The 19,640-nt window shown below is 27.5% G+C and overlaps 1 protein-coding gene across 1 annotated transcript; it reads right to left on the bottom strand.

Annotated features, from left to right (window-relative positions):
• Positions 1 to 335: 335 nt before the first annotated feature.
• LOC135928189 (DNA replication licensing factor mcm5-like) lies at positions 336 to 19,640 on the bottom strand. Its single transcript, XM_065464571.1, has 14 exons — positions 19,486 to 19,640; positions 19,188 to 19,443; positions 18,936 to 19,108; positions 14,028 to 14,189; positions 13,486 to 13,567; positions 13,073 to 13,380; positions 12,207 to 12,396; positions 11,179 to 11,319; positions 10,735 to 10,911; positions 8,313 to 8,443; positions 5,584 to 5,712; positions 5,129 to 5,271; positions 702 to 829; positions 336 to 522 (listed from the first exon to the last, which is right to left on the bottom strand). Exons 1-14 carry the CDS (start codon positions 19,638 to 19,640, stop codon positions 421 to 423), a joined length of 2,277 nt encoding a protein of 758 aa, XP_065320643.1. The 3' UTR covers positions 336 to 420.

Below are 19,640 nucleotides of genomic sequence, written 5' to 3' on the forward strand. Positions count from 1 at the left end.
TATGATTTTCATAAGCCTCGAGTTTAGCTTTAGGGTCAAACAAATCATACAAATATTATCATTATAAAATAACCGTTTTTATTCTACTTTTGAATTTAATTTTGACTCAAATCAAAATGTATCTTGTGTATTTAAGATATTCTCCATTAAAGATGCAAGAATCTTTTAAACATTTAAAAATTAAATTTATAAAATTAATTTTCTTATAAAAATAATAAAATATAAAAAAGGTCTTTGCAACATAAATACTTGTATAAATCTCTTAAATAAAACAGAGTATTAAATTTTTGTTGACGTGAAAAATACGAAATTTATTATATACTATATATGGTTCTTGAATATATTACATGATTTGTTTATTTCCCTAAAAAAACATGGCATCTAATGAAATAATAATTATTTAAAAGATAATCAATGAATTTATTTAATCCTATAGAGCATTTTTCTTTGCATTCTATGTTGGAGTTCGCCCCTTCTTATCAGGCATTGAATTACTGTATGGATGCTGCGTTCATTATATTTCTATATATATTTTAAAAAAATTAATAATATATAAAATCAAACATATTATAATAAATACAAATTATTAAATCATATACTAAAACTTAGTTAAGTTTAAAAAAGATACTATATAAACTTTATATGTATTATGGATAAATGTTTAGGCTAATTTTAATAACTAATATTCGTTAATATATTACTTGTTTAAGAAAATCTTGAACTATGGCATGTTGGGATATCTGAGAACCGATAGCAAACCTATTCCTCATCTGTTTCTCTATTCTGGAAAGGGTTTCTTGATCTTCTTGGGTTGTAAAGCCTTCAACACCTGAAATACATTTAAAATTAAATATTCTTATCAAATTTAATAAAAATATGAATCAGAATTGAGGAGCCATTTTTTTTATCCTTATAACTCAAAATATATTTTATGTGTCAACTATTGTATTTTTAATATCTTCCAATGCTTCATTCAATTAAAATTATATCTTAGCCATTCCCTCCAAAAATAGAATATTATAACTATTCGGCAAAAAATCATTTGGGTAGGTAAGTGAAAAACGGAATCCACCCTCACCTGGAGCATTATTTTATTTAAATTTTTTTAAACAAAAAACTCATTACAGCGATTCATTGCAAAATATGAATGGAATGCGAAAATAAAAAATATATTGTATATACCATTAGGTTACAATTTGTGTAATAAAAAATCAATATTAAGAGTTGGACATTGGCGAGATAAATTATGCAAACGCTAATGCGTTAAGTCATTAAAATGGTAATTTTAGTAAATTTTCTAAAATATTCAAAATAATTTATTTAATTTTTTTTTTCAAAGGTCCCATTTTATTTTATAAATTTGAACAAATAGAGATGAAGCCTTTTCTATAAGAATAATTATATTAAAATGAAGATATAACACTTCAGGGAACAAATGAAAATCATCTTGGAAAAGTATATAAAATTTACAATTTTCTTTCGCAAATAGAGAGCTAAAGAAAAATTTTTCTATAATTAAATAAGCCATCTTGAGAATTAAATATTATTTTCTCACTATCTTTAATATTATAATTGATGATAGATTTCTCAATCAATTACTTAATTTAAATAAAATGTAATGACTAATTTACATTATTTAATTGGTGAAGTTGATGAATTAATTTAATTTTAATGACTTAATTGCATTATAAAGGATATTTTCAAAGCCAAATTAATAAGTTATAATTATTATTAAACCTAAAAGGGGACATATAAACGTATGCCACAATTAGGTAGTCGCTTAATTAGTAGACTAATTTAGTCGCTCGAAGTCGGCGTCAATTTTTCGTACCAAAAACTTAGCCTAAGCAGTAATTAAGTTAACATCGTTTAACAAAACTATTTTGTAATTGTTTAAACCTTTACTATTTTTATATATTTGGTGTAAAACTTTACAAAGCATTCTTTTAAACTATTTGACCTTAACCCGTTACTGGTTAACGGTGCATATATGCACCACCTCCTATATACTTTATTTTAACATAGTAGTTTTTATTTTAAAAAATAATAAAAAAGATTTTTATATAGTTCAGACATTGTACTTCAAAACTGGAAAAGAAAAATATGAAAAAAATATTTTTTTATGTCCCTAAGAAACCCTCAAACTTAGCGAATTTATGAGGTCTAAAATGCAAAATTTTTTAAGTGATCTCACAAGCATATTATAAAATTATTTCGATGAAAACTAGTGTGTATATATTCTTTATAGATATATCAATATTTATCAATCATTTTTGAATTTTTAAATAATTAAAATTTTAATAGGTAACCACATAAAGTTGACTGGTGCATATATGCACCGTTAACCATCTAGCAGTATAAATTATTTAAAAAATTCAAACAAATGAAATTTAACATAATGAATTATAATTTTTTATATTAAAACCACTACCGTCACTAAGGGTGGGGGGAGGAGGGGTGGGTGGCTCGAGCCCCCTAAGAATTTTTTTAAAAAATTTTATACCCAAAAAAAGACCTTTTGAAAATAATTAAAAAAATTTTTTTAGCCCCCTGAGATTAAATCGATTCCTATTATAATTTTTTATCCCGATCAAATTAGGTTCATAAATATTCAAAAGTTTAAAATTATTAATTATTTTTAGCCTCTTCCTTTCTGAAGATTTTATTTTATTTATATAAAATATTATGCACCTGTTTTGTCAATTCAATCAAAATAATAGATGACTAATAAAAAAATCAAGATTCTACGAAAATAATTTGTCTAGATATTTAATTTTTAATAAATTTTTTTAATGAAACGTTTTCTAACAATTGAACAAACGCTTGCTCAACTTTTTGAAGAGGAACCAATTGAAGAAAGAGATATGGTTATAATTCCGCCAAACCCCTCTGCAGTTAGTGATGAAGAAGATTTCGATGAAAATGACTTAACAAATGTCGGAGTTTTGCCTTCAGATACAGCTGGAGAATTGGAGATTCATAATTCAGTTGATGACGACCTTCCAGAACCATATTCTACAAGAAGCTATTCTCGAATTTCTCACAATTTAAAATGGAGAAAAACGGATGCAATATATTCTTCAAGTCCTTTCAATGGATAAAAGGAAAATGTAATAAAACTTGAAAATGATTTACATGGTAAAAGTCCATCAGATATATTTTCTTTAATTTTCGACGAAGACTTATATTCACTAATTGTAAAACAAAGTAATATTTATGCTAAACAAATGAATAGACCTAACATATGCATAACCATCCAAGATATTCAGAGATTTATTGGAATTCTATTATTTACTGGATATCATTCTCTCCCACAAGAAAGAATGTACTGGTCTAATGATAGCGATATTTCTATTCCAATAATCCGGGATACAATGACCCAATTACAATTTCGAAATTTGAAATATAATATCCATTTGGCAGACAATACTAAAATAGATATACATGATAGATTTTATAAAGTTAGGCCTTACATTAATATATTGAATAATAAATTTCAGCAATTCGGAATTTTCAAACATCATTTATCAATAGATGAACAGATGATACCATATCGAGGAAGACATTCTTGCAAAATGTTCATAAAAGGAAAACCAAGTCTTGGATATTGGCTTCTTCCGACGGTTGCGTATTCTCATTTGATATATATCAAGGAAAAAGCAAAAATAAATATGAATATGGATTAGGTGGAAATGTAATCATAAAATTATTAAATTGCAAAAACCAAATTATCATAAAATATATTTTGATAATTTCTTTACATCATTTAAACTCTTGTCATACTTAAAACAAATGGGATATTTTGCAACTGGAACTGTGAGGGACAATAGAATAGAGCATTGCCCAGTTGAATCTATAAAGGTTGTAGCAAAAAAAGAAAGAGGATATTATGATTATAGGTTTGAAAAATTAAACGAAATATTTGTAGTTCGTTGGAATGATAATTCGGTGGTGACCGTTGCATCGACATGCCACACTATCTCTTTGCTTTCTAATGTTTCAAGGTATTCTAAGAAAATATCTTCTAAAATAAAAATTCCTCAGCCAAATATGGTAACTGCTTATAACAAACACATGGGTGGAGTTGATCTATGTGATAATCTAATATCTACATATAGAATAAAAATAAGAGGAAAAAAATGGTGGTGGCCAATATTCACCAATTTTATTGATGTAGCTTTGGTAAATTCATGGAAAATCTGGAAATTCGCGAATCGAGATGACAAGAAGAGTTTCTTGCATTTAGACGAGAAGTTACTAATTACCTCCTTCGATCGCCAGTAAAAATAGAAAAAAATTCAAGTACAGGTCACGCCAGCCAGTTTGCATTACAGTGTGAAAACCCTATTGATTCATCTGGACATTATTTATCCAAAATTAAAGATGGAAAAAGACGAAGATGCAGATATTGCCATACGCACTCAAGATATATGTGCCAAACATGTCAAATCGCACTCCATATGTTTCAAGGATTTTCATAATATATAAACATTTTCTCGTTTTTATTATAAATTACAAAAAAAGAATAAAGATATTTGTTGTTTTTTGATCTTATAGTATTTTATATAATTTTTATCTTTTTTAACCTCTTAATGGTTAACGGTGCATATATGCACCAGGCTAGATTTTCTATTTAGGATTATTTTTTTTGGCTGATTTTTTTAGAATATCATATTTGAGCATTAATCAATATAATTTGAAAAAATTGAGCATTTTTATCCACTAGAAAAATCTTGACCATTAATGGGTTAAACGTTTGTGTAAATTAGTAATATAATAATTAGTAGAATTTTATATTCTAATTTAGGATCTTGAAATCTCCTCAATTTTGTTTTAACATTTACAGGGGTAAACTTGACCTTTTTCCCAAACTTATATTTTCGTGTTATTTTTAATTCTTTAAAATTGATTTGTTATTTCTATGTACATATAGGAGACGCTTTTATATTTTTTTAATCATTATATATAATATTAATCATAATAAAAATTCACTTCAAATAAATTTGAAGACAAATTGTGAACTATAGGACACAGAATAAAGCAAAAAATTTCTTTGAAAAAATAAAATTCCCCGAGATATCTAATCTCTACATCAACATGTAGAAATACAATATATTTTTTGGCAAACCTATCAAATTTCCAGACATAGCAGCTTCGAGGGTTGAAACTTGAAAAAGTCTCAGTGCTTCGTCCACGTGTTCTATGCTAACAAAGTCACAAAGTTTCATTTTCGCCAACGATTCGGATATTCTTATTATAGCTTCTAATTGTCTTTTTGAAATAATAAAGATTTCAAAATTTAATTTAAATCATGCCTACTTTGTGAAATCTTAGAATCATTTCCTATCATCTAATTTTATTTGTCAATCAAATCTCCTAAGTTATTTATATCACAATCTAATCTGAGGAATTTCTTCCTGATTAAAATCAAATTTGTAATAAAAACATTGAGATCTTGAGATCTTTCTGATTAAGTTGTTTATTTTATTTCTGGAGGAATTGATAATCCATTCATAATTTTTAAAAGGTGTATAATAATTTTAAGAAATAAGCAAAAATTTACCTCAAATAATTACTTTTTACCTTATAGTGATGGGAATGGCATTTTTCTTGCTAAAATCTTTCTCATATTGAGCGCTACCATTTCGCATCATGACATAGGCGTTTTTAAGTTTATCTGCCGCAGCGTCAGATAATCTGGGTCCCACGTTACTTTAATAAAAAAATGTAAGAAATTTAATTAAGAAAGAATAAAAGTAAATAATAAAAAAATCAACTTTTATTGCTACACCATAATATAAAAATCGTTTTTTCCTTTTAGATAAACTTAATGAGAATCAAACGCTTTTAATATCAAAGAAATAATTGATCAGCATCTTTAAACGAATCTTTCGCGTTTTATTTCCCGATGGAATATGCACCTTTTAGCAAGATGAACCATTTCACATGAATAATTAGGCTAAAAATAGGTATTTAATGGAAGATAGGGTTTCAAAATAACCAGCATTGAGTCTCAATTTAAACATAATCGAAGCTTTATGAGAATAAAAGCTGTTATCAAGGAGTGTTAATGTAAACAAGTAATAAATGAGAATCGATAGAATCACATTCCGAAGATGGATACCGATATTAACTAGAATTATTGGTTTTTTTTATTCTCAAAATGTTAATAACCTCATTTAAAATATGGGAAAATATTTATTGAATGTACGTTAAATATTTTTAAATCCATTCCCTGTTACAAATAATGTAACAAAAAATAATAACATATTTATTCGGAATTTATAAGATTATTATAAAATAAAATACTTTTTAGTTGTTTTCACAATTATCAGTAACAATGGTTTATTCATAAATTTCATAGGAAAACAGAGATAATATAATTAATAAAATGTATGCATGTTCTATTATAAGTCTTTACCTTAAGAGTTGTTCTCTTACAGGCATTTTTAAAAATAATTTTTTTGATTAATCATGATTTTTGCCAACCCTATTTATACTAGATTGTCATTCCCTTAACAAGATATACATTTATATGTTGATTTTTGTAATATTTAAACTTGCCATTACCTAGGTGAAAGTGATATATAATGATACACATGCTTAGTTGACCTGGGGTAATGCCCAGGACTGCAGAAAATAAAGAAAGGGGATTAGAAGGGAAAATGGATTCCTCGGGTAAACTGGAAAACCAGAGTATATCGTCCTTTGGAAGGTTAGGTAAAAAGTTACAAATAGCATTGCATTACAGGTAGCCTTACGTTACATAATGCTCCTGCAATTCCAATTTGAAAATGTAACAAAGTTTTCGCTATTATTATAATTTGTTCATTCATTCATTTACACTCAAAATTATTAAAAATTTAGAACATGAATTATGATGTTTTTAAAGACGAAATTATAACATCGACTTATTAGAATCTAACCAAGCATTTCCAGCCACAATTTCCTATCCATTCTATAAATAAAAAAATACATGACTTTTTGATGGCATCTGCTACAATATCCTTAGAGATAAGATCCTGTTCTTATTTCAAGTCCAGTTCCCGAGACCCAAATAGCTCTACCAATAATTTCTCTATAAAGAATTCAAATAATGTTAAGGAAATGATTTTATATTTTCGTGATCCATCATATTGAATGAATATACTGCATATATATTCGATATACAAATATATTTTTAATAAAATTTACCCTTCACTCCCATTGAAGGCCTTATTTTATTCCTGATTTGATTAATAGACCAAATAAGATGATAAGATGATGTTCTATTTGAAAATAAGTTCCTTTATAGAATTAAGATTATAATATTTTGTTATAATATTAATTTCGATATAAAAAAAATATATAAACTAATGTGTGTTTATAGTTTTTATATTTTTAATTAAAGCAAAATGAATGATTCAAATTTGTAGAGCTTTTGCAACCGTTACATGTTCTAAATAATGGTAACATAACCGTTAACTTTCTTTTTAAAGGTAACGAGAGTAACTTAACCGTGACCTTTTTTGCTTGAGTAGTGTTGTTAAACGGCTCGTTTTGAGCCGATTTTTAAAAACAGCTAACTCAATATTTCATCCAGAAAAATATTATGCAAGCCTTAAGATTTTATTTATAGAAGGAACAAGGGTCTAGACATATATTATCGAAATCTCGAAGCTTATAGGCTATTTTCTGGTTAAAATATTGTGTTAGCCGTTTTTAAATTTCAGCTCCAAACGAGCCGTTTAACAATATTATCCTTGAGTAATGGTAACTGTCATACTTTTGGAGTAACGTGCCCAACCTTGGTCTTTTGTGTATATTCATTTTATAATAATAAAAAAATAGTAATTTATTTATCAACTCATAAGGAATGTATAAAAGGAAAATTTGATCCCTCATAATGGAAATTGAAACTTTTATATTAATAAAAAAATTTCATATTAGACAATGATCTTTTACTTAGGAAGGTTATAATATGATATTGCAATGGTAATAATTTTATTTTCGAGGGCGTATATTATTTGTTAGATATGTCTTTTAAACAGAGACTTGGAACGTTTACGAAAAACTAAATTTTCGAGAAACAAAGAAATGAAGGTGGGGGGAGGGGAATTTAATTATTAGAAATCCATTGTTCCAGAATTTTTCAAGTCCTCGTAGTCTCGGAACGTTTCGATATACATGAGAATACGCAAATAATGGAAACTGAATTAAAATTTTTAATTTTAAAAGAACGGTTACCAATTCTCTTTAATAAAAATATTCCCATATACCCCCATGATTTTAAGGTATAATAATTATATAATTGTTATAAAATAGATGATTACTTTTTACAATAACGAATGTATCTCCTAAGCAAATCCAAGCTAAATTCTTTACCCAGAACCATTGAATCGGTGTTGTTAGATTCTAGGGTAGGGTTATTAGAGTGGACATTAATAACATGTTTAGCCATTTTCTTACGTAATTTAAAAATAATTGTAAAAAAAAAAATTTGAATAAAATGTTATGATGGTAACAGAGTTTATCTTTAGAAGTCTTAGTGAATATAAGAATAAGGACTGGAAAAAAAAATAGAATTTTATTTTTTTTGATTGTTTTTTTAATTTGAATTTTAGAATCTTAAAGATATTCAAAAAATAAACAGTTTTTTATTTCTGAATATATTATTATTTGAAATCAATTATAGAAGATCTGTGTGCCACAAACAGCAGAGATAAAAATTACCATAATATTGCCCAAATTTAAATCTAGTAACCTTAAAAAAAGCCTAAGATCAAAGCTGCACTTATTTTATTGGCTGATTAAAGTCAGGTTTCTAATATCCAATTCATTCACCAAATAGAGAAGAAAAAAATTGACACATGTTTGATATGCCTGTTTATACATTTTTAAAAAATAGGGGGTTTATTATATTACAGCTTTCATTTAAGCAAAAAAAAAAAATTTGGGCATATAGCTATTTACTTCCCTCCTTACAGGTAGCAATAGTCTTATTCTTCTCTTAATAATGGCGATTTCCAGGTTTACCCAAGTAAGCCACCTCTAATTTTCTTTCTCCATTTTTGATGATTTGGAGAATCAATATTTTTAAGATTCATTTTTCTCATATCCGCCATATCAACTTTACCCACGTCACCTTAAGCCTTCCTCGAGGTCTTGATCCTCCTATTTAATTCAAGGTGCATCTCTTTACCCAGTCATCTTTTGTCTTACATTCCATATGCCCAAAGCAACTTAGTCTTTCTCTTCTCATTACCACTCCAATCCCTTCTATTCCTATTTTGCTAGTTTTTCTCTCTCAAAGATATCCCCACATCCATCTAATCTTTCTCATTTCTGTTCTTTCCCATTTAGCTTCATAAGCCACGTTTATTGCCCATGTTTCATTACCATAAACTAACCAACCACCTAGCTATAAAAAACTTTTCTCTTTAACTTCAGAGAAACATTTTTATTTGTTAGAACAGACGGCATATCTCTGAAATTTGTCCATGCTTTTTTAACACTTGCAGCAACAGCAAAATCTACACCTCCATCTGCATGTGGCATGGCATCCAAATATCAAAACTTTCCACTTTTCCCAGGGTAGATCTAATAACAATATCCAAATCATTTTCTACGATATCATTATTATGGACACTTTTATGCATGTTCTACAAATAAAAATCACTCTTGCTAATATCAGACTTCCCTTTTCCCCACTACATCTTTATGTACCTCTGACATTTGGCGAAGAGGATTGAATTTCTAACTCCTCTTCCACATACACCACAAAGCCAGCTGACTGATTTTTCCGTCTTTAGATTGTCCCTACCAATCATAACCCTTGTCTTCCCTGCATTCATCTTCAGACCCTTTTCCATTCAATAATTTTATCCCTCAGTTCTTCTTCACTGTTTACAATAATAAAAGGTCACGTGCATATAATAGTTCCCATGGAAGTCCTTTACTTCAAAGCTTTCACTATCTCAATCATCTGTCCATACTGTAGTTTGGGCTCCCACCACATACATTGCCATCGCTGCTATTCTTCCACATCTTATTTTCTCAAGGCCCATATTGTAAACTCACACGGTACCCTGTCAAACGCCTTCTCAAGTCAACAAGCATAATATAATTTCTTTTCCTTTGCAAATATTTCTCCTGTATTTATATCACCATAAAATTGCCACTGATGTGCGTTTCTCTGGTGTAAAACTTAACCACATTTCATCAATTTTAGTTTGTTCCCTTATCTGCTACTCTCTCAATTGCATGTTCTAAGAGTTTAATAGCTCTATAAGACCACAATCAATGATCACCTTTCTCTTTGTAAACTGGAATAATTATACTTCTTCCCCAAAAGAATAGTTCCTTGAACAATTAGATTACATAAATTAATCCTTAAGTCATCAGAACTTCTAAACATTTCTGTTACCAATCTTATTAACCGGCTGCTTTTCCTTTTTCATCTTTTCCATGCTTTCGTGATTTCATCCTTGTCAAAACTACACCCCCGGCCTTATACCTTTGCACAACTAACTTCATTATCCCATTCATTCTCTAAGTTCCTTCCAGATGTTCTCAATTCTACTACTATCAATTGCCATTTTTCTTTCCATATTTTTAGACATCCAACCTCTACTACATCATGTCTCTTATGGTTTTATTGATAAGATTAATCGAACACTTTCAAAGGCTTTGTGGAAAATCTGATGCGGTATCAAATTGAGAGAAAAAGTGTGTAAAATGAAATTAAAATTGTACTATATCTCTGTCCTTGTCGAAGGTGTCCTTGATGATGAAGATAAGATCGAACCTAGACAAAATAGTGGGGAGAAAATTTATATTCTCGTCCCCCTTTGTATCGTCCCATCTACCAAATACACTGTTAGCAGCCGCGAGCACTGAACATCTACTATTTAAGGTTGTGGTTATGCCTGCCTATAAATATTTTTTAAGAATTTTGGGTAATGTGTAGTAAAATAAATGTCAATTTCCTTTAGAAAATAGAAATTTATCAGGATGTTTAAGAACATGTCAATTATCAATATTAGTTTCACTAATGAGTTTATTTAATATGAAACATATTGTAGCACATTACACAAGAAAAGAAATATATATTATGATAAAAATATGGAACAGAACTATTAAGAGAATGTGAGAAAAAAAATCAAAAGGAATAAAATTCAGAAATGAAAATAAACTAACTTTAGCTATAGAAATGGTTTGTTGTTCCATAGCCTCATGGATAGCTACCCTATCTTCCTCCCGCATTTTATCAAATTCGTCAATGCATACAACCCCTCCATCAGCCAGAACCATAGCTCCTCCTTCCATTATAAAATTTCTCTTAATAAAAAATAAATTGTTTAAAAATAATAAGTGTAGTTAAAATTCTCAAAACTCGTGACTACAAGCTTGAGCAAGAGCCGGAAGTGCGTCTTGAATAAAATCATATCAGATACAAAAGCGACTCCAATAAAATTAACCTAGTAAGAACGACTTGAATCAAATCGACCCAGGCACGGCTCTAATAAAACCATTTGAGTCAATCCCAATGAGCAGCCTTAAAATTCTGGGCTGGGAATAAAATTTGGAATAGTCAATTATATGATTCCAAATTCAAGTAAGTGGTAAAAAATCGCTTGATGAGCTGAAATACGAGTATTTCGTAAGCCAACTTGAGCCTTTTAGGTTCATGTCATGAGTTAGCTCGTTCACTTTCTAGTTCCTTTGGGCCTAAATTGAAGAACTATTTTTATTATGACCCAACTCAAACTCACTTGGCCCAACTAAATTTGACTTGGCTAAAACTGACTTAATCCAACTCAATCTGAATCAGCCTGGACAAAATCTGACACAAGGCCAGGTATTAAGAAATTTTTTTTATTAAGGATTCTGATTAAATCGGATCAAATAGGTTAGGGTCGTGTGAGTTTGAGAGTCATATCAAATAACTCGTTATATACATGTCTGGGTCATTTTATTAGATTGGTGCTCAGATTTAGGTCGTTATTCGAATCATGTTTGGGTCTATTTTATTCAAGTTGTGATCAGGTCTGGATCGATTTTTGCGACTATAAACCCGACCCCATGTAGCTGCTAAATCGGTACATTTAAAATTTTAACAAAGGGAATACATATTTACCTACGATTTATAATATGGAAATGATTTACATACTAAAAAAAATAAAACACATTTTTTTAAATTAGAATAGCATCGAAATTAAAAATACAGAATGAGGATCCTTGATGACAGAAGCAGTAAGGCCAGCAGCACTAGAACCTTTACCAGAAGTATAAACTGCTCCAAGAGGCACCAGTCCTTGCTGACTCACGAATTTCAACAACTGACTCTTTGCAGTCCCAGGATCACCTAGCAATAGCACATTAATATCTCCTCGTCTTATTATGCCATCGGGTAATCTAATATATATATATATAAGTATATTTCTAGATATATTCTTATTAGGAAGAAATAATATTTAAATTTATATTTAAAAAATTAATATGCAAAAAAAATACATATTCTTATTGGAGGAATTCGAGGAACCTTTTATTATTATTTCCTATTTCAGCTATATTGATGAAAAAAGTGATAAACCTAAATAGCTGTAATAATATTTCAACGATTGATTTAATATGGATTTAGATATGAACCAACAAAATTTTAATAATATTTTAAATTGAACTTATTCTATAATATGCAAAATAAATATTTTCAAGTTGATTTTATTTGTCAGCATATTAAAGCTGAAATGCTGACCAAATAAATTTATAAATGCATTGGCTTGCTACATATCAACTGAATAAAATTAATTCACCTTTTATCCCAATGAATAATTTACACAAAATTTAATAATCTCTTCTTTTTTTCCAATTTAAAATGGACAATTAAATTTTCGAAACTAATATTTGCAAATCAAAAAATGATTTTATCATCTATATAAATATGAATATTGGATTAGTCGATTACAAATACAAATAACATATTGGAATTTTCTAATCAAATACTAATAATCCAATTATTCAATTTATATTTTTGACACTGATACCAACAGTAAGTGGGCATTTCTTTAAAATAGTAAGAAAATATTATCACTGTTTCCTTGATCCCCCAAAAAGCAAGCATAGAATCGCCTTTTTGATGTCTTTAAATCCAAAGATAGATGGCGCTATACTTTCTGATAGTATCTCATAAATATCAGGGGTTTTTGCTATCTTGAGAAACATTTCTTTTTCCTCGAGGCCCATTCGGCCAATGGGAAATAATGAACGGCGGGAAGATTGGAGTGAATCTTCTGGAAGATTGGACGAGGTTGATGATTCAAAGCCTAAAACTCGTAGGTAGGGGTTACGAACGCCTAAGGGATTGTTGAATTGAGACGAAGTTCCTTTGCCAGAACTTTTCTAAAAGGATGAAAAGTATACTAGAGATATTGGCTATTAAATTTTTGATAAATCCCGATTCCTACTTTGGTTTCATTTATATAAAAAAATTTAGTTAATATTTACCTGAGTTTTTGAGTATTTCTTGATAGAATAAATGCCCAAAACGTTGACCTTATTGCCTGGGACAACCCTTTCAATCAAATTCCTATTTTTTTTAAAAAATATTATTTCAAAGATAAATAAATATAATCCAATTACATTGAAAATGACAAGGTCCTGCTAAAAAAATTAAAAATTTATTGGAGATGGACTATATTATATTGCCGAAACCATGCAACATAACCCTCCCCTTCCCTACCTCTAATTTTTTAAGAAAATTTGAAGAAAAAAACATATTTTTCCCTAGTATTCGTTTTAAAAATATATTTTAATAATTTGAAAGCTTATAGTTGTAATTTATTTTTCCTTATAGGATTTATTCCTTTATAATAAAATTAAATTTACAGACTTTTAAGAAGTAAGGAGAAATAAGGTAAACGAATTAACAACACTTTCTTTACTATTAATATCAGTTTTATAAACCTTGAATTAAAAATACAGGTTGATACCAATCTATATAAGTTAATATTATTAATACTATGAAATCCATCAATGCAATTATAAACCTATCACAATACAAAAGTATATGTCTCGGCATTTCCCCAGTTGGGGTATCCTCGGGCGTTTCCTGAAGCTTGAAGGTTTGGAAATCCACGCATTTGCATTTTTCTGATACTATTGTGTATGGGTCATATGGACATTTTTCATTTGTGCCCATCAAATTGTTTCTTTTAATATTTAAAATGCAATATAATTCTATTATTATGATGAAATGTAATTATATTTATTTACTAGTAACCCTGCATACACGCAAATTCATGGCAACATATACAAAATGATACAAATATAATTATTTTACATGATTTTTTTTGGCCATGAATTTTATGATAACTGTTGCAAGGTAAGAATACTAGTATATTAAGTATAAAAATCATGATTCCACCTCTAAATAGCGATATATTTGATGAATGTAAATGTAATTTTTAACTGTTTTGCCAAAATTATTTGCATATTAAGCTTCAAATTTTAATTCTTTATTATGTAATTCTTATATAAAAGTGAAGGTCCATCAACAAAAAAAATAAATGAGAAGCAAATCATAATTTGTTTAAAAAAATGAAAACTAAATAAATTGAAATCTTGATTTCAAAAAAAAATGTATAAAATAACATCGTGAGTGTTGTTCACTATATCAAGTAAATAGTATATGTAAATAGGATCTTTTAGTTTTCAAGCTTTCTTATGGTGATTAGGTATATAATAGTAACTTGCCTCATAGGCCTATTCAAAAACGAATTCGAATCGAATAGTGCATTATTCATATTTGATTCGTTATCGAATAATTTACTATTTGAATTCGTACGAATAATAAAATCTACTATTTGTATTCGATTCGAATTATTTGAATTAATTTTTTTAATAAAATAAATCATACTCAAATATATTGACAAATTTTTTTATTACAAATTTGATTTTAAACAGAAAAAATTGTAATAATATGTAATCAATAATCTGATAATAAATAATATATAATCAAGTTATAAACAAAATTAAAATGTATATTATTAATTTATTTTATAATTTAAGCCAATTTTTAAGGCAAAGAGTTTTTCTTTTATTTTCTTCCTTATATGACATGAGGTTTTTTGACAATAAATTAGTTCCAACTGAGAAAAGCCTTTCACAAGCAGTTGATGTTCCTTGTATAGATAGATAATCCCTTGCCATTTTCGAGAGCATGGGGATCCGATATGCATTTGCCTTCCACCACATACGAATCATTCTAATAATGTTTCTTAGTTTTAGAATTGAAGGATCTAAATTTTTAAAATTTCTTTGGATATTAAATTAATTACATGGGCAAAGCATCTTAATGGATATTTTAAAGAAAATGTATCAATAAATGTTTTATTATTAATTGCATTATCTAAAAGTTATATAAAAAATTTTATTCTCTAAATTATATTTTAATTATTTTAAGAAAGGCTTTAAATATATTTTCACCTGAATGTGTTTCATTTATTAGACTGACATCCAAAATTATGTTATTTATTTTAAAATTATCATCAATAAAATGGGCTGTTAGCCTTAAAAAAGGAACCTGTGTTGCTAGTCCAAATGTCAGATGAAAAATTAAACTGACTTTTATTTTTATATATTTTTCCTTTACCAACTGTTCTTTATCTGTAAATATATTATACATGTGCAATTTAAAAGTATTGGAGCATAATGATTTTACAGAACAATCAAGATAACTTATAAAATTTTTAAAATCATTTGAATAAATAATTTTAAAAGGTATATTATTATTTATCAATAATTTTAATAAATTATCCTTAAAATTAATTTTTTTTTAAGAATTTGGTGTAGACTTTAAAAAAAATGTCAATTTTATTATTTTTTTTACTAAGGTGTGAATGAAACATATTATAATGATTAATAAGAGGAGAGGTTGTTTTGCCTTTACATTTTATAATACTCTTGCAATCATTGCAAAAAGCCTTTTAACCTTCTTTAAGGATTTAATATTGATCCCATATGATTGCTCTCTTTTGTGAGGAAATTTTCTCATCTTCAACATCAAGCATAATTTCATCAGAAGCATTCTCCTCTAACATAATTAGGTTAGCTAACAATAATTATTGTTAGAGATGTAATATATTTTTATATACCTCTGGTTTGTTTAATATTTAATATAATTTATTATGAGAAAAAATGTGGCAAACAAAAATTTAAATTTTCACTTCAGAAATTTTTAAATTTGTGCTAGAATCTTTATAAACACAAACACATCACCTGTCAAATTGGCAGGTCAACAAATAAAAATGACAAATGTTAGATTTATTAAACAATTTATTAAATATTACGAATAATTCGTTTTATTCAAATCGAATAAATGATTATTCGTATTCGTAATTATTCAAATCGAATCAAATATTCGAATTATTCTTGAATAGGCCTATTGCCTCATATGTATGCATTTAAAAATATATTTGAGATAATATGATATTATTGCCAATTCAGGGACACATTGGAAGCACAAAGACATATAGAAAATTTTGTCTTTCAATTCACACTTTGCTTTTTTTGGTGTGGCCTTATATTTAATAATTGAATAGTATAATGGTCAGATATGAGACATACTATCTATAAATAAAATATTTGATTAATTTATTATGGTTAGATTTTCTTTTTCGTTCAAAAATTTGTTTAAATATAACTTATTTTTAAATAAATTTAATTTTTTTTAGCTTATATTTATAAATAAAATGGCATATAACTATGACTAATAGTTACATATTCGTAATTTAAAGTTATTTATTTTTTATTGTGTTAAGTATTAATATACTTGTCCATTTAGATAATGACAGTTTAAGGCGATAATGTTAATCGTGTGATATATTAAATTAAACTTTGATATTATGTAAATTGGATATATTAAACGTATTTATATGATATATAAACATATTATTTGAGAGAAAAACAGATATTCATAATTAAACTTTTAAATCAATAGTTAAAAGAGTTTATTCACATTCTAATATACCAATACTGACTAATAGAGAGATCATAGAGCAAGACCTTCCCAGCTTGTCAACACTAACCTTATTAGTGGTAGAGATTCTATATAAGTATTCACCTTGTATATTTAATTTATATATACCATCTCAATGTATGATTCTATAAATTTAAGAGTATATATTATAATTGTTCAAGCTTGAATAAAAGGCATTAAAACAAACATATACTTTACTAGAGATTTCAGGTAATGGCTTTGAATATTTCTGAGATTCAACCTTATATGGCTAATTTATTATGTCTGTCTTTAATGACATAGCATTGGTAAGTTTTACCCTATATAGTTTTTTTTTCTATTTGCTCAGTTTGCCCCATTAATTTTTTTTTGAAACTTGGCCTGACCTATAAAAATCATAAGAAAAGTCAGATCTGGCCAAGCCTAAAAAAGTTTATGTAGAAATTGCCCAGCCTGGCCTTCAAAATTTTTTCCTCAGCCCAATATAATTATTTTTTAATATATAGCATGGCTTGTTTTAATTTTTTCTTAAATTTTTACTTTGCAGATCTCTAATAGCAGGCACATTACCAAGGAGCAAATCAAAAATTTGCCTGTTCTCAGAATTTTTAGCTAATAAAAATTTCCCCCACATCCCCCTCCTCTTCTCAAAAAACATATACAATAATTATTAAAAATTAGTAACTTTTAAAATAATGACTAAAGGCATTATTTTTATAAAAATTCAATAGTCAAAGGCCTATAATAAGTGGGCTTAAAGATGTCCTTATGGGAAAAAGAATTACCATGCCCCCCTCCCCACTTAGCAAAATCCTGCCTAATGTTCATTGAATTCATAGATAAAATGAAAAAAAATATATTTAGGAAACTCCTTGGCTTAGCCAAGGTTTTTGGTAAAATAATTAGCTAAGTCTAATGAGGTTAGGTCAAGATTATTAGCTGATTGTGTGATGCAAGATATAAATACAATACAGCTCATTGAATTCATATACACAAATATTAAATTAACATATATATATTTATATTTTAACAAATTTGAATGAAAAAGACCATGCAAATAAAATAATATGACTGGTATTGATATTGACTGAGTGATCATTAAAATAGAATTAAACAAAAAAAAGCAAAGTGAAACTGAAAGAGAAAACTTATATTTTAAGCTTGAAAGGAATATGTCCTTTAGGTGTCCAAATGCCCCCCCCAATTGGCATTTTTAAGAAGGCTGATTTCATAGATAATATACTTATTGATACCATTTAATCTTAAATATATATGAGCTTACATTTATATAGATAAAATTTATTATATATTTACTTTATTATATGATTTTAATTATTAGTTTATTTTAAAAAAATTAGTAAAAATTAAAATCACATTCATTAAATGTATCGCTATAGAGGTGCAACCTAAAAATATATGTGGCAAAAAAATGGTTTTAAAGTTATTGACAGATCATTGTGGGCCATGATTTCTAATCTAAAATAAATTGTTCTATCAGACCAAGAACAATAAATTGCTTAAAAAAATCAGAATAAAGAATGAATGTCTGTGCTGTTAAGTTGGTAAAGTTACAAAATATATTTTTTAAAGTTTATTTGTGAAATTTAGTTGATAAAAACAAGTATTCATATATTTTAAACTAATCCCACACGAATATGAAAAATGAAGCTTTATATATCAATTTGATTTTTTTTAAAAAAATAAGTTTGTTAGCTTTTATAAATAAGTTACCAGTTTACAATTTCAAAATATATGAAACTAATCTTAGAGATTGTGAAGTATATATTATAACAAATCAAATTCTATTTATATAACTTAGATTATTAACACTAAAAATTTTAAAATTGAGAAACAAAAAATTATTTTCCTAAGCAGGACTATATTTAACATTTAGACTGATAATGTAAACTAAATGAAAAATAATCGAAGAATATATTACTGATCACATTTTCTTGGCAATGAATATCCATCTAGACCATATTTCAGTGGTATGTTATTTTTAACATTTTTACAATTACGACATTGGAGTGTTAACTCTATCGCTTTGGTTCTTATAGAAGATGCTGATATTATTATGCCTGGCAACTTGATCAATTTAGATACTTGGCTTGACTATGAAATATAAGGTATATTAAATAAGAATATTGATAAAGTGTGTTCCTATAATTTTATATTTGTCCCAAAGATGTACCTTTAGATCTCTTAAAAATTTCGGATTTGCCCTACTATTCAAAATAATCTGTATGTTTTCTGCAATGTCTTCTTCTTGATCTTTGTGAAGAATAATTTCCTCTACAACTTCTTTTGCAGCTGTCTCAAACAATGGAATGATTTCAGTTGGCAAATTCCATAATTTATCACCAATTTCTTCATCAAAATTTGTTATATCCTCAAGTGAAATTTCCAGCCAATATCTATCTAAATCATAATTTCGCCTCAATTGATCTCTAAATTTTTTTAAAAAATGATATTAAATAAAATTTAATCACCTGTATATGTAATTAAAATTTTCAGTACAGAAGTTTTTAATAAAGTCCTTAAATCTCTTAAGATAATTAGATCTGTTGATTTGTTCTAAGCCAGAAGGCACATCTTCCAATAAATTAGCACTATGATATATTCCCAATTCATCAAATCCCGCCAT

The sequence above is a fragment of the Gordionus sp. m RMFG-2023 genome, chromosome 4, assembly GCF_954871325.1.
Source record: "Gordionus sp. m RMFG-2023 chromosome 4, tfGorSpeb1-WG-v2, whole genome shotgun sequence".
NCBI classification, from domain to species: domain Eukaryota; kingdom Metazoa; phylum Nematomorpha; class Gordioida; order Chordodea; family Parachordodidae; genus Gordionus; species Gordionus sp. m RMFG-2023.

What these genes read in the sequence shown, in the direction of transcription:
- LOC135928189 (XM_065464571.1), bottom strand. Translation starts at nt 19,640, where the DNA reads ATGGCGGGATTTGATGAATTGGGAATATATCATAGTGCTAATTTATTG. An exon ending in ATACTTTTGTATTGTGATAG is followed by an intron (nt 13,568 to 14,027) that starts GTTTATAATTGC and finishes TAAAAAAAATAG; the next exon opens with GAATTTGATTGAAAGGGTTG. An exon ending in TATGTCTGGAAATTTGATAG is followed by an intron (nt 830 to 5,128) that starts GTTTGCCAAAAA and finishes AATGTATTTCAG; the next exon opens with GTGTTGAAGGCTTTACAACC.